Source organism: Peromyscus eremicus, chromosome 17, assembly GCF_949786415.1.
Source record: "Peromyscus eremicus chromosome 17, PerEre_H2_v1, whole genome shotgun sequence".
NCBI lineage: Eukaryota > Metazoa > Chordata > Mammalia > Rodentia > Cricetidae > Peromyscus > Peromyscus eremicus.
In genome coordinates, this window is record NC_081433.1 from 58,182,473 (window position 1) to 58,198,543 (window position 16,071).

Here is a 16,071-nt window from a genome sequence, read left to right on the forward strand (position 1 = left end):
CACAGGCACACACCCTCTCTCTCTAACAATGAACAAAATGAAAATATAAAAAAAGAAACTAAAAGAAAAAAAGTTGAGAAAAGAGCAGTAGCTGTGCAGGTGGGTCAGAAGACACCTTGAAACCCACGTGTGCTGGACACTAACAGCAAACTAGGCCAAGAGCAGTGGCCTCCCCCGAGCAGTGGGGCCTAATGCAAAACAACAACCACACAGAATGCAAACCCAAAGGTCCCAACTCCTAGGCTGAGGCCTGGCTCAGGAGAAGGCCCGGAGGCCCAGGGTTCCAGCCCAGCCCAAAAGCCACAATAAAGAGACAAGGAGTCCACCAGGTTGCTGACAGTCGAGGGGACCCCGGGGCTCACAAGACTCAACATGGAAGGCTCAACCAAGGAAAAGGAAAAAATCAAAAAGCTGGACTCTTCCAAAGTTAAAAATGGAAACCAGGCCCATGGTGGTGTCCTACTGTTATGCCAGTACTGGAAGGCTGAGGCGGCAGAGTCAAGAATTCAAGATCCTGGTCGGCATAGCAAGTACAAGGCCAGCCTGAGCCTCATGAGACCTGGTTTAAAAAAGGAAAAAAAAAAAAAAAAAAGCCAAGATGGCGCACACTTTTAATCCCAGCACCAGGGAAGCAGAGGCAGGAGGATCTCTGTGAGTTTGAGGCTAACCTGGTCTATGGAGTGAGTTCCAGGACAGCCAAGACTGTTACACGGAGAAACTCTGTCTCAAAAAACAAACAAACAAACAAACAAATAAATAAATCCGAGGGCCAGTGAGATGGGTCACAGGGTGAAGGGTCTTGCTACCAAGCCTGCCAACCCAAGTTCAATCCCAGAAACCACACAGCGGAAGGAGAGAAGTGACTTCACAAAGTTGTACACACTCTTTCTCTCTAAATAAATTAAAAGACCTTTTATTCAAAAGGTACTCTGCAAAGAGTGCCCTTACGGGAATCTGAAGGCAGGCCACCTACTAGAAGAGAAATCTTTCCAAAGCCAGTGGATCAAGGACAGCCATAGACGGAGACAAAAGAAGCAAACAAAACAATCCATTTGAAACCGCTGAAAAGACCTAGCGGGTGCCTGAACACAGAAGACGAGCCTGTCAGAACAAAGCGGTACAAAGGGAAGATATGCAGAAAGAGAAATACGCATTTCAAAAGCTCCCCCAGGCCATCAGGGGCGTGCAAATGAGGACCACAAGCACCCACTGGAAAGGAGAAATTCCCAGACGCTGCAGGCCATGGGTGGCTCAGGCCCGGGAGCCCTACGTGCTGCCCTGGTCGGAGCTCCTAGAAGCTGGGTAGTTTTTAAAAATGTGCTTATTTGTCTGTGTGTGCTTGTGTGTGGAAGTCAGAGGACTTCAGGAGATAGCTCTCTCCCTCCGCTGTGTGGCTCCCGGGGATTGAACTCAAGCTCTCGGGCTTAGTTTTAAGCATTCTCACTGTTTTGAGGCATCTCTCCAGCCCCGGCTTTGAATGACTGATCGCCTTGCCGAAGCCTCCCCCAGTGTGGGATGACAGGCAAGCATCCTCACTGGGTCTTGTGCTATTCCATACACCGTCGTTCTGTGGTCCCCCAAGGGAATCCATTCTAGTGCCCTTAAATATCAGGGTCCTCAGATACTCACACCCCTTAGTAACAGGCCATGGATGCCTGGAGTTGAGGTTACAGGCCCCATGTGAGTTCGTATTGAGCCAGCCCTCCAGGACTCCTAGAGATTGTCACTGGTTGAGTTGTACCCAACACAGGACAGCTTTGGATGTCATGTCACTCTGTGGATTAGGAATGACAGGGAAAGTAAGTCTGCATGTTCAGAACAGACTCAACCCCTACTGATCTAGCAGGGCAGGTGGTGTGTGGCCTGTGATCTGTGACCCCGGCACTCTGGAGGCAGAGGCAGGGAGATTGCCATCCTGGGCTATGTAAGAAAAAAACTCTCTCTCTCCCTCTCTCTCTCTCTCTCTCTCTCTCTCTCTCTCTCTCTCTCTCTCTCTCTCTCTCTCTATCTGTGACCCCGGCACTCTGGAGGCAGAGGCAGGGAGATTGCCATCCTGGGCTATGTAAGAAAAAAACCTCTCTCTCTCTCTCTCTCTCTCTCTCTCTCTCTCTCTCTCTCTCTCTCTCTCTCTCTCACACACACACACACACACACACACACACACACACACACACACACACGCCAAATAAAAACAAACAAAACTCCAGACTCATCAGTGTCTCTCCCCCACTCCCCCCAACCCTCTGCCATGACCCAAATCTCATCTTTTGCTTCTTTGTTTTGTTTTGTTTTGTTTTTTTGTTTTGTTTTTCAGACAGGGTTTCTCTGTGTAGCTTTGCGCCTTTCCTGGAACTCACTCTGTAGCCCAGGCTGGCCTCGAATTCACAGACATCTGCCTGCCTCTGCCTCCCGAGTGGTGGGATTAAAGGCGTGCACCACCACTGCCTGGCATCTTTTGCTTCTTATGGTGAAGGGAAATGGAGACACACTCCTGCTCCCACCCCCACCCCCGACCCAAGTCCTTCAGATCTGGCCTACTGTTGCTCCGTGTGAGGAACACATGGCGTTTGTTCTCCCCCTCTGTGGTGAAAGGCTGAGGTGGGCCAGTCCCAGGGGATTTGTTAGATGTTCCTTAATTAACACAGCCTCGCACACCATCCGGGCAAGAGGAATTCCATGTCCTCCATAAGGAGGGTCTAACAGGACCGTGCGGGTTTGGTGTAGACACTGCCGTTTTACGGAAAGGACCTGAGTAGGGCTGGGGGCTGGTGTATCTGTGTTTCACAGACCTGGGGAAAATCCCAGAGAGGCAAAGTCTCTACTGAGCGTCACACAGTAGTGGACGAGGGGCAGAGGTGGTCACTATGGAACCTGCAGCCACCTGACCCTGATGCAAGGGACTGCCCTGGGACCTTTGGTACCCACGCTGACTGCATCCCTTACCACCCGGCCTCAGGTGTGGCTTGAAATAAAGCTCTCCCTCTATTGCCCTGATGGGCTCCCCTTTGCTTTTTCCAGATCTTGCCTCAGCAATGGCTCCTGGGTGAAGGTCAAAATTGCACCATCTCCCCTCCCCCGGGCCCCACACACTTCCTCCTTCCCCACTATTTCCTTTTTTTCTTTTTGGGCCCTGTGGGTATTATGTATATTTATTTGACATGCCCATCCCCCACTGAAAGTACCCTTTGCCCTTCACGTCTGCCAGGCGACAGCGCTTCCCAACATCCCAGCCTCAGTTTCCCTGTACTTGAAGGGTTTATCTGAGAAGTATGTAGGAGGTGAAAAAGTCCAATACCTTGTACTTATTTATTAATTATAACTTTTTGTTTTTTCGAGATAGGGTTTCTCTGTGTAGCCCTGGATGTCCTGGAATTCTTTTTGTAGACCTGGCTGGCCTCAAACTCACAGAGATCCACCTGCCTCTGCCTCCCAAGTGCTGGGATTAAAGTTGTTCACCACCACCACCCAGCTATTTATTATAACTTTTAATTTTTACATTGCAACTTTTTTCTATATTTGTGTGTGTGTGTGTGTGTGTGTGTGTGTGTGTGTGTGTGTAGACATGTGTGCCACAGTACACTGTGGAGGCCAGAGGCGACATATAGGAATGTATAGGACTCTCTCCTCCTGGGGACTGAACTCCTGGTGTCAGGCTTGGAAGCAAACACTGAGCCATCTTGCCTGCCCCAGTCTTTGTTTCTTTTTTTGAGATAGGGTCTCTTGTAGCCAGGGCTGGCTTGAACCTAATGCTTTCATCCTCCCAAGTGTTCAGAGGATAGGCGTATACCACCGTGCCATGCTTTTCTTTGTGTGTCTCTCTGTCTGTCTCTGAAGGAGAGACAGAGACACAGGGTCTACGTGGCCCCGGGATGGCCTTCAACTCTCCCGGTAGCCCAGACAGGCCCCAAACTCTTCATTCTCCTGCCTCAGCTTCCAGAGTAGCATACATGTCAGGCTCACACAAAGATTTCACAGAGCGTCCCTTCGGTGAACACAGTGATCGCAGACTCTGCATACATCGGTCCAGGTTTCCCGGAGCCTGAGGCTGGGGAGACACCGGGGAAGCCTCCTCACGCCGTGTGTTCCCCGCGGAGTCCCAGGTGCCACCCCCGCATGCTAGTCTGGCTGTTGTGCCTGGCGTGTTGACGCCGTCGTCATGGGGACGGACGGGGGCGGGCCCCGGCCGCAGGGGGCGGGGCCTGGGGCTCGCAGCCCGGGCTCCAGCAGTGGCCGCCGCCGCCGCCGCCGCCAGGCTTATATACCGCGGCTAAATTTAGGCTGAGTTCGGAGCTCGTCCCCATCCGGGACGCGTTTCCGCCGCCGCCTCCTGGCCCGCCCCCCCGTGCCGGCCGCGCCTATAAGGCCTGGGCTGAACGGGCCGCGGCACACACAATCCCTGCCATGGCGCTCAGCGAGCCTATCCTGCCGTCCTTCGCCACCTTCGCCAGCCCTTGCGAGCGCGGCCTCCAGGAGGTGAGGGTTGTGGGGGGGACCAGGCCACAGGATGTGGGCGCAGGGTCGAGCACTGGGGATTGTAAGCTAGCACCGGGGTGCAGACCGCGGGCGGCGGTGGGAGACCTTGGGCTGCGGAGAGTTACACTGCTGGAGGTAAAGAGTTAGACCTCAGGCGGGGGGGGGGGGAATAGAGAGGTGGGCACAGGGGCTGAGGACGCCACGCGAGGATGGCGACCTGTGGGTGCGGATCGCGGGCGCAGGGGCTGAGGACGCGCGCACCTATAAGGGATAGGGAACTCCGGGAGCAGAGCGCGGGAGCCTGGGAGTTGTTAGACCTTGGGGTGCCGGGGAGCAGAAGGTGGCCCCATGCTCACGTCCCGCACCCCGTTTCCCCCCCAGCGCTGGCCGCGCAACGAACCCGAGGCGGGCGGCACCGATGAGGACCTCAACAGCGTGCTGGACTTCATTCTGTCCATGGGGCTGGACGGTCTGGGTACCGAAAATCCTCCCGAGCCGCCGCCACAGCCCCCGCCGCCTGCGTTCTACTACCCGGAGCCCGGCGCCCCGCCGCCCTACGGCAACCCCGCGGCGGGCCTGGGAACCGAGCTGTTGCGCCCGGAGCTGGACGTGCCTCCGGGGCCCGCTCTGCACGGCCGCTTCCTCCTCGCGCCCCCGGGGAGGCTGGTGAAGGCCGAGCCCCCGGAGGTGGACGGCGGCGGCTACGGCTGCGCGCCCGGCCTGACCCGCGGGCCGCGCGGGCTGAAGCTCGAGGGCGCCCCGGGAGCGGCAGGTGCATGCATGCGGGGCCCCGCCGGCCGTCCCCCGCCACCCCCGGACACGCCTCCGCTCAGCCCCGACGGCCCCACGCGCCTTCCAGCGCCCGGTCCCCGCAACCCGTTCCCACCACCCTTCGGCCCCGGCTTCGGCGGCCCCGGTCCTGCGCTGCACTACGGGCCGCCCGCTCCCGGCGCCTTTGGTCTCTTCGACGATGCGGCCGCCGCGGCGGCGGCCCTGGGCCTACCTCCCCCCGCCACCCGCGGTCTCCTCACGCCGCCCTCGTCCCCGCTGGAGCTGCTGGAGGCCAAGCCCAAGCGCGGCCGCCGCTCCTGGCCCCGCAAGCGCGCCGCCACTCACACCTGCAGCTACGCCAACTGCGGCAAGACCTACACCAAGAGCTCTCACCTAAAGGCGCACCTGCGCACGCACACAGGTGGGCTCCTGGCCTCACTCGGGGCGGGGGGAGCTGCAGCAGGGGAATGGCCGTGAGTTCAGGGCCAGGCTAGCTACCGAGGGAGACTCCTGTCCGCCCTCCGGAAGGGAAATGTGTCCCCACAGCCTCTGGTCCTGGCAAGGGGGCGTGGCGGATTAACAGGTTGGCTAGGGGAACTCGGGTCTCAAGACTTCGGGACCAGTGCAGGTTTAGGGTCTACGGTGAACACGACTTCTATCCCCAGCCCTGCATAGAACGCCTGGCACAGTGGCGATGAGCAGGGGGATCAGGAATTCAGGGCTAGCCTGGTATACTCGATACTTAATCTAAGATGTTACGGAAGAGGCGCACCTGAGCCTCCTGGGGAGACAGCCTCGGGAGCACAAGGTTCTCTGTCTAGAATGGATGTGGGTGGAGAAGAGAATGGAGAGGGAGGGGCAGGTGCCATTGGGTGCTGGGTGCCGGAACTAGGCTTTCGGGGAAAACTAAGGCTGACTGTCATCCCCTCCCCCGCAGGTGAGAAACCTTATCATTGCAATTGGGATGGCTGTGGCTGGAAGTTCGCGCGCTCAGACGAGCTCACCCGTCACTACCGCAAGCACACAGGTCACAGGCCTTTCCAGTGCCATTTGTGCGACCGTGCCTTCTCCAGGTCCGACCACCTGGCCCTGCACATGAAGCGACATATGTAGCCTGGGTAGACCCGGCTACCCCATGCGCGGCCGTGGCGGGTCCCACGCGCCGGGCACGGTCCCTTTGCAAACTGACTGCTATTTATTGGACCCTGAGGACGGGGCCGGACAGTGTGGTTGCAGGACAGTGACTGCCACCAGTTCTGGCCCCCACCGTGACTGAAGGCCCCGGGAAAGAAGACAGGAGCCTGTGAAGAATGTTTTCAAAATGGTGCAATAATTGACTTATTTCCCTCGGGTCCCCACTAGAGGATCGAGGCTAGATGCCTTGTGAGAAATGGCCTTAGAGTGTACTGTCACCTGCGTCGTTTTTTATGATATTGTATATAAGTGACTGGCAGATTGTATTACTATAAGGGAGACGATGGCATCTTTGTCGCCTGCTTCGTTTTTATAAGACTTGGTGTTTTGTTTTTTTTAATTAAAAAGTTTCGGATCTTTGAAGAACCGCCGCAGTGGTGTGGCTGGGGATGGGGGAGGCCCTGAGGGAGAGCGCGCCTGTGGCCAAGGTCACCAGCTGCAGCCCCCAGCTGCCAGGGCCTGTGGGTTCTCTATAAATGTAAACAGGAGTTTTAGGATTGAGCGTGCGTTATTTAAGGCAGCTACTTTGAGCCATAATTTGCCCCCCTGTTCCCCAGAGCTGGGAAAAGTGTTGGTCCCACTGATGTGGCCATCTCTAAACTGGGGGAGGGGAGAGAAGGAAAATTAAAGACCTTTCCTGGTAACTTCTGGGGTTTTAGCCAAACTTAAGGAGTATGCTGGTGTTTCGTTGCTTTTTTTAAATTTTTATTTTTGGAAGCAGGGTCTTTATGTAGACCAGGCTAACCGCAAACTCAGATTCCTCTGCCTCTACCTCCTAAGTGTTGGGATTGATCTTTTCATAGGGTTAAGTGTTTTACTACATTTCTTTTTGTGTGTGTGTTTTGGAGGGTTGTACATGCTGCGGTGCAATGTGGAGACCAGCAAACGGCTTTGAGATGTTCTCCCTTGTAGGTCCGGGGGATTCAACTTAGGTCTTCCGGCTTAGCTGCAAGCGCCCCTACCCAGCTGAGCTGGCTCACTCAAGGTCTCACAGCTGAGCAAGGTTTTGAACTAACGGCATGTGAACACGGTGACATGTGCCACCTGGCTTTGATTTTTGTTATTTTGGACAGGCTGGGATGACGTGTGCTTCATGGCCCGCACGGCAGCGGTTTTGCAGTCGCCCACCTGGGTTGTGTTGGGAGACTGGGTTCTTCTTGCAATGCCTGTAGTCGGCCAACCTCGCCCTCTCATTAGCAGGTGCCTCTGCCTGGAAGACTCCCTCCGCTCAGGGCCCCAGTAACCATGGCTACTGACAATTGCCCAAGTTACTTCCAGAAAGTGAAAATAGCCCTTAGGCAGAGCCCAGTTTTAACGCACTCTCACCCTCATTGCGACAGAAGCAGGGATTTCCTCTCCATCCTCCCCCTCCCCGGGGCCTCGCTGGCCCTGGAAACAGCTGACAACTCTTTGGTAATCTGTGAAAAGCAGAAATGAGGATGATAATGTGATTCATATTTCGAGAGTAAATACTCGGGCTTACTTCCGCCGCAGAGGGAGGGCGGCTGAGCTCTCTGTGCCCTTTGTGAACCACTTCTGCAAAACTCCCGAACCCCACAGCGGCCCCTCAGCCCCAGCACTTGCCCTTCTAGCTCAGAGCTTGCTCTGGAAGAGGAAAGCTCTCCCTAAGAGGGTTGGTGTTTTTTATTTGTTTTTACCTCTTGTGGAGATTTGAGTGCCAGGGTCAGAACCCTAGAACTACACTACCAGGCAACCATGACTTAATCTTCCGTTTTTTGTTTTGTTTTCCAAGATAGGGTTTCACTGTGTAACCCTGGCTGGAACTTGATTTGTAGACCAGGCTGGCCTTGAACTCAGAGATCCACCTGCCTCATCTCCCGAGTACTGGGGTTGAAGGCACGTGTCATCACCCCTACCCCCATCCCCACCCCAATCATCTGGTTTTTGTTGGTTTGCTTTGCTTTGCTGGTGAAAAGCAGTGTTCTTTTCTGCCTCTGAGCCAAACCCTGAGCCCTTCAGATGTAAATAGCTACATGCACAACCCTGAAGTCTTCCCTGAAGCTACATCCTTGAACTGTTTTTATTTTTTGGACTCATGGAGCCCAGGCTGGCCTCAAGTTTATAGTACGTTGCTCTGTTCCCAGCCCTGGGTAGAGCCATTTTTCTTACTAATTCTCGAACACTTCCAGTTGTCCTCTTGGAGGGCTCTGAGGCCGAAACAGGCCAGCTGAGCAGCCACAGGTGCTGCGGGACTGCTTCCTATGTGCTGCTGCTGCTGCTGATGGGTCGGGGGCTCCTCCAGCAATGGGTTTGAGCAGTAGTGTGCCCCCACGGGCTAACACAGAAGCATCCTGCCTCTGTTCTTCTGCCCCTCTCAGATAAATGTCAACTTGTGGTCACGTGTATTCTGGCTGGCTTTGGACTTGGAGGGGGACCCAATGTGGACCCATTTTTGATTGTCACCCTTAAGGCTCCAGCTGGCTGGCATCTACACTGGGCAGCCCCTGCCTACCACAGAGATGCCCTCGGGCCTCAACTATGAGTCATGCTGAGGCTGAACACCCCGTTCTGGATGCTAAAAAAGAGGTGGCCCAGTTTGGGAGCAGTATGACCCAGAGGAGTGTGAGGAAAACCTCTGTCACCATTTTTGGGGATACTGGAAAGAAATAGGACATCGGACCATTTTCCTTCCTGCAGAAAAGCTGCCCACAGCCTTGTTCATATCTGTTTTCTGTTTTGTTTGAGACAAGCTCCCCCTGTGTAGCCCTGACTGGCCTGGAACTCGGAGACATGCCTGCCAGTGCTTCCAGAGTGCTGGGACCAAAGGCAGCACCTTGGGCAGGCCATCCATGCCTTGTAGAAAATGTGAAATGTCATGGGTTGGCAAGATGGCTCAGTGGATGAAGGTAGTAAAGGTCATTGCTGCCAAGGCAGACCACCTGTGTGCCATCCCTGGCACCCACATGCTCATGCTCGGGAGAGCAAACTGAGTTCTACCGTTAACCTCTGGCCTCCACACCTGCGCACCATGACACCTGCACCACCCCCACATCCCCACAAAAGAAATATATTAAAATGTAATAAACATAAAATGCTAACTATAAAAAAAATCTCACATTCTAAAACACGCCCTACCAAAACTTTCTGGTCTGTGGAGGTGCCTGGTTCATGGTTAAATTGCTTTCACAAAGCTGTGAGTGTTAGTGTGTCCTTTCTTCTCTCCACAGCTCAGAGCTGACTCACCAAGACACAGGTAGTGTGAGGCTCTGGTCCCCTGTGCCAGTGTGTCTCCATCTCAGCTTGACTGACAGGGGGCTCCAGGTCATCTCTAGGACCTGAATATTGAGCAGAGCCCTGGTCCCCCACCCAGTTCCTCACCCAATCCTCCCATCCTGGTCAACTACCAGAAGGTGGCATCTCCTATCTCTTAGGGGTCATATGGGATGCTGAGGGCTAGGAGTGGACCTGTCATGACTTGACCTGCAGAGATGAATGACTAGTGTGGGGTGGCTGAAGCAGGAGGATCACTGCAAGTTCAAGGTGAGTGAACCTGTCTTTGGAACCTGTCTCAAAACAACCAGAAGAGCCAAGTATGATGACACGCACTTGTCCCAACACTTGGCAGGTAGAGGCAGGAAGATCAGTTCAGGGTCAACCCCAGCTACATAGAGAGGCCAAGGCCAGCTGCCTTTCCATCCTTCCCCCTCTCCCTTTCTTTCTTTGTTGAAACAAGGTCTTGCTATGTAGCTCAGGCTAGCCTCAGACCCATCTATCCTCCTCCCTATGTGATGACATAATCGGCCTCCCCTTCTGTCCCCATTCATTTACTCATCCACTCAGCGCTCACTCCCGAGACCTCCTCCCCTGTCTCCTGCCACCATCACAGACAATCAGGAGTGACTCAGACTGTCCCAGCTTTCAGCCCCAGCCTAGAGCCTGTGCCAAGTACCCATCACTCCACTGACCAACTCAGACCTACCTGTAGCCCCTCCAGATTCCTCATGGTGCAGCCACTCTGGACATCCTCAACAAACCAACTTCCTACCCTCTCAGCAAGCCTAGGACAACATAAACACCCTGAATTTTACTTATTTATGTGGAGACAGGGTTTCTCTGTACAGCCTTGGCTGTCCTGGAACTCACTCTGTAGACCAGGCTAGCCTCAAACTCAGAGATCCATCTGCCTCTGCCTCCTGAGTGCTGGGATTAAAGAGTGTGTGTGTGTGTGTGTGTGTGTGTGTGTGTGTAGTCAGACTTTTTCATCAGGACCATTGGCTCCCCAATAATGACACAGAGACTTGTTATTCATTATGAAAACTCAGCCAACAGCTTAGGCTTGTTTCTAACTAACTCTTATAACTTAAATTAACCCATTTCTATTAATCTATGTGCTGCCACATGACTCATTGCTGTTACCTCTCCTCTTGAATGTCTCCTCTCAGTGTCTCCACCTTCTTCCCAGCATCCTTTCTGCTTCCAAAATCCTGCCTAGCTATTGGCTGTTCAGCCTTTTATTAAACCAATCCGAGTGACACATCTTCACAGTGTACAAAAAGACTAAAAGACTATTCAACAACATTTCCCTCTTTTTGTCTAGAAAAAAAAAGGAAAGGTTTTAAGTCTAACATAGTAAAACTATATACAATAATAACAATTATCAGGTAAGAATTACATTTACAATGTCCAGTCCATTTGTATTTGGCAAATTCAGAGAAAATATTCCAATAACTATCCTCTCTTTATGAGTCCAAAGTTTTATACCTAATTTATTATCTTCTATTGTAACTAAGGAAAACTATAACTATCTAGTTTTCAATTCTAGCAAAGACCCTAGAAGGATATAATATTACCTGAATAAACAGGAAGTGCAGTGCAAGCCACTTCCAAAACTGAGAAATGACAGAGACATCTGGCTGCCTGGACAGTCACCCCAACGTTCCTCTGCAACATTGGGGCAATATCTTTGGCCTACAGACTTTTCTGTGAAGCAGGAATTTTGAAGGACTGTCCTGCCTTGTCTTGGCAAAGTTTGGCAGTTACTTATTTTTTTTTTATGTCCAATTTGGACAGCATTCTATCAGCAGTCTAGGCAAAGGAAGTTTCTTGCCCAAATGGCTAGCTTTTGCAACAAAGAAAGCAAACTCCATAAGGAGTTTCTTCAATGCCCATCATCTTCTCTGAAGTAGATTGATGCTGCCAGTAGATGTGTCTCACTGTCAGGAAAAGCCCTATGGTATTAAAACATTAAAATGCCATATTCTGTAGGTCTCTGAAGTCTTTTACAACCATCAATCTATTTAAAATATGTCTCTGATTGACCTTGAAAATATACCTAACATGACTATAAGTTTGATTGTTATAGATGATTAACTAGTAACCTGTCTTTCTTTATCATCCTAAAGAGCTTTCAAGGACTAGAACTTTACATTTTTAAATGAGCTGCATAAATACAACACCTTAAATAAGAAATAGAAACACATACATAATACAATATAACAAAATAACCTTAAATTTGTATCAATATACAAAAATATCTTACACAAGAGTAGAAACACACACACACACACATATATACATTATAACAAAAATAACCTTAAATTTATATCAATATACAAAAAATCCATACCAATGTAAAATATTTGAGACTAATAGTTGTTTTTTTAGTTTGAAAGTAGATATAGTAATCTACCTTTTATCCTATCCTTTCTATACTATATCCCCCCTTTTTTTTTCAGAAAGAGATTGCTGAATCTAATCTCCTTTGTTCAGTTTTTTTTTCTAACCATGACCAATAACAATTTGTAACCAACCACACTAAACAATGACAAACATCCATAATTCACCAAATGACAAAAAAAACCATCCACCCCATCTCTTGGGAATGTGGGAGTTGTGTTTTCTAAACTGCTTCCTGTTGTCTGGGGGCACTAGTATCTTTGAGGGACCCTTAGAAAAATAGGATAATGGTCAAGTCCTGGCTAGACTAGTCTGAGAGGCTGGACCATCTCAGCCAGCAGCCTTGAAGCTGTTCTGGATGCAGAACTTTCAGGAAACTACAACAGAGGTACTCTGGGAGGCTGGATCACCTGGGCCACCCATTTTCATTGGTGTCTGGTCCCCTTGCTCTGAAAACACATAAACTTTCAAAGGAAACATAGATATCTGCATTAACACAACTATGGACTGTGCATTGTATACAAGTCAGCCAAAGATGATATTTTGTTTTATGTTTGAGCAGGTAAAATATATGTCATCTGTCTTGTAGTTTTTCTAGGTTTATTTCTTTATGTCTATAGCCAGGATTTTCAGGGGGTCTCCCCCAATCAAATCTGATCTCTATCAACCTTGAATGAATCCACAGCCTTTTGTTTCCTGGGGAAACAAAAGCATAACCTCTTCCCCAAAGTAACATATTTTTTGACTTCCATTTTGAAATTAAGACTTTTTTTAATTATAGGTTTGTTTAATTTTGTAGTTTTATAATCCAATGTCTCTTAGCAGCTATTGTTTGCTCATCAAAAAATTCAGAGTTAATACAACACCATACAGGATCCAGACTTCCTGTGTATTCCCATCTCTATGTGGCCTATTCTTTTTTTTTTTTTTTTTCGGTTTTTCAAGACAGGGTTTCCCTGTGTAGCTTTGCACCTTTCCTGGAACTCACTTGGTAGCCCAGGCTGGCCTCGAACTCACAGAAATCCACCTGGCTCTGTTGGGGTCCACCAAGTGCTGGGATTAAAGGCATGCACTACCACTGCCCGGCTTCTTTTTTTTATTATTTATAAACTATTTTTTCTATGACTCTCTATACCTATTTTCCTTTCTTTCTTAAGCCTATACACATTTTTAAACACACTATAACCTGTTTAGAATTTTTTCCGTCTGAACCTGCTTTACTGCATATTTGTAACCTTTCCTGTCTGCATGAGCAAAATCTTAAACAACCTCACAGCTTAGCTCATGGTGTGCTGGCAGCTCAAGCCTGCAGGCAGTAGCTGAGAGACCTGGCTCTGTATTGGGGCCCAAATGAAAGACTGCAGGACTAGGAAGCCGAGTTTGGCTCTGTTTTGTGTGTTTGGAATCTTTTTTAAGCTTTCTCAGGTCTTATATGGAAATACATGGCCCCATGTTGGGTACCATTTGTGCTGAACATTTTCAGCAAGACCGTCATCTCCCCAATGATATAGAGTTATTATTAATTATAAATGCTTGGCTAATAGCTTAGGCTTGTTACTAACTAGCTCTTACAACTTAAATTAACCCATTTCTATTAATGTATGTGCTGCTGCATGGCTCGTAGCTGTTACCTCTCCTGCATGTCTTGTTTGTCTCTCGGTGTCTCCGCCTTCTTCCTGGTGTCATTTCTGCCCCGAAAATCCTGCCTAGCTATTGGCTGTTCAGCTTTCTATTAAGCCAATCTGAGTGATACATCTTCACAACATACAATAAGATTATTCTACAACATGTGTACATGTATGTGTGTGCATGCAGATGCCCTTGTAGGCCAGAAGAGATCATCAGATCCCCTGGACCTGGAGTTAGAGACAGCTGTGAGCTGCTATGTGGGTGCCAGGAACCAAACCTGGATTCTCTGCAGAAGCAGCCAGTGCTCTTAACCACCAATCCATCTCCCTAGCTTCTGTTGGTTTTTGAGACATGATCTCACTATGTAAACCAGAGAGGCCTGAAACTTGTCATCCTCCTGTCTCAGCCTCCTGAGTGCTAGGGTGGCAAGTATGCACTACCACACCAGGTCTCCCCTATATTTTATTTCATTTGTTGCACCTCTCTCTCTGCAGCCCTCTCTGTAGGTTTGGCTGCAAGCTCCTCTCCTCACAGAACCATCTTGCTGACCCACTCCCACCCCTGTGTGTTCTTGCAAGATGCTGAACATCCAGAAGAAATGCACTTTCCAGGAAAATCTACCAGGACAGGACAGGCCAAGAGGCCTCAGCCCGAGTCCCTGGGACACTGAAATAAGACATCCAAGGCCTCAGAGCATTTCCTAAAGAATAAGAGTGCAATGAATGTGTGACTCTGAGATCTCATCCTCAGATACAGGGCCCAGGAGATACCTGCCAGCTCATGTCATGGGCTGAGCCATCCAAACAGCCCAAAGCTAGGAATGGCCAAAGGGCTCTCTGCCCAGGAATGCAGAAACCTACACATCCCAACACCCAGAACCACTACTTGTGACTCACTGGGACCACTGCCTCACTGGCCCCCCTTGTAGGTGTTGTCTGAACTTCCCAGCCCCTGGATTCCCTCCTCTGCCCCCAGGGACCCTAGGTCTGATACAGTGATGGCTCTTGGTCTCTCACACCAGGACCTTCACACTGCCCACGTCACCTGTTCTCCAACATGTTCTCTCAACATATTTACAGTGAGTCCTACAGTCTCTGTCTTTGAGGGGTCTCCCCATCCACCAGCAGAGCAGTGACCTGCGCTTCCTGGGGTAGAGTGGGAGAGGAGCTGCCTGTTTATTTGTGGTGCCTGAGGGTAGAGGTCGGCCAACAGGAATGTATTCCAAGGCAAAGGAATACGCCAGGGCTGCAGGAGTGGGTGGCACTATGGAGCCACGGAGGGATCAGGGAAGAGGATGGTCATCAGCTTAGTGTCCAGTGACAGGGTTCCTCTGCAATGACCTTTAGCTGGGAGGGGCCCCTCCTTTCCCCTCTGACACATCACACCCTTCCCATTGTGTATCAAAGGGTTATGTGTTCTAGAGTTTTGGGAGAAGACCTTGTTGGTTCTGAATTGGAACTCTATGGGTAAATACTAGGCCAAGTTCCTGTCAGCACAGGGAGCTACCTCCACAACCGTGCGAAGAATTTTGAAACTGGGGAAGAGATAGCTAGGAATGAAGACACAGAAATCCCTCCACACTCTCCAGCTTGTACCTATAGAAGTTTTTCATTTCTTTTCTTTTTCTTTTCTTTCTTTTTTTTTTTTTTTAATAGTATTGGAGATGAAACCCAGGATATCATTCATGCTAAGGAAGGACTCCACCCCTGAGCCATACCCCCAGCCCCTCACTGGGGGATTCTAGGCAGGGCTCCACCCCTGAGCCACGCCCCCAGCCCCTCACTGGGGATTCTAGGCAGGGGCTCCACCCCTGAGCCACGCCCCCAGCCCCTCACTGGGGGACTCTAGACAGGGGCTCCACCCTTGAGCCACGCCCCTAACTCATTCGCTTTTTAAAAAAAGATTCATTTTTACTTGTGTGTGTGGGCACGCAGTGGTGGCTTGGGGGAGTGCGTACCCATTGAGGTCCAGAAAGTGGTGTCTCATCCCTCAGAGCTTGAGAGTTTCCAGGTGTGGGTGCTGGGATCGGAACTCCAGTCCTCAGACAGAGCAGAGGCTTACCTGCTGAACCACAACCTCTGCACCCTTTCCTCTTTATTCCGAGCCACTCAGGCCAGCATTGAGTCCACTGTCATATAGCGATGCTCGTCTTGAACTCCTCCTGGTCCTCCTGCCTCAGCCTATTGGTAGCTGGATGCAGGCATGTGCCTGCCTTGCCTTTCTTTCTTAGTTATTGTGGTTAAAAACCCATAACATAAAGCCTGTCACCGTTTTTACTCTTGCTGTGCTGGTGAGGTACCCAGAACTTCCGAAGCCCAAAGGCTCTGCCTCCTCAGCCCCAGAACCATTCTCAAGTGCGTATTTCAG

The 16,071-nt window shown here is 50.8% G+C and overlaps 1 protein-coding gene across 1 annotated transcript; it reads left to right on the forward strand.

Moving 5' to 3' along the window:
- Nucleotides 1-4,181: 4,181 nt before the first annotated feature.
- Nucleotides 4,182-6,727, forward strand: Klf2 (KLF transcription factor 2). The gene is made up of 3 exons (XM_059244597.1): nucleotides 4,182-4,473; nucleotides 4,855-5,665; nucleotides 6,182-6,727. Exons 1-3 carry the CDS (start codon nucleotides 4,402-4,404, stop codon nucleotides 6,355-6,357), a joined length of 1,059 nt encoding a protein of 352 aa, XP_059100580.1. The 5' UTR covers nucleotides 4,182-4,401; the 3' UTR covers nucleotides 6,358-6,727.
- The last annotated feature ends 9,344 nt before the right edge of the window (nucleotides 6,728-16,071 follow it).

What these genes read in the sequence shown, in the direction of transcription:
- Klf2 (XM_059244597.1), top strand. Translation starts at nt 4,402, where the DNA reads ATGGCGCTCAGCGAGCCTATCCTGCCGTCCTTCGCCACCTTCGCCAGC. An exon ending in GCGAGCGCGGCCTCCAGGAG is followed by an intron (nt 4,474 to 4,854) that starts GTGAGGGTTGTG and finishes TTTCCCCCCCAG; the next exon opens with CGCTGGCCGCGCAACGAACC. An exon ending in GCACCTGCGCACGCACACAG is followed by an intron (nt 5,666 to 6,181) that starts GTGGGCTCCTGG and finishes CCTCCCCCGCAG; the next exon opens with GTGAGAAACCTTATCATTGC.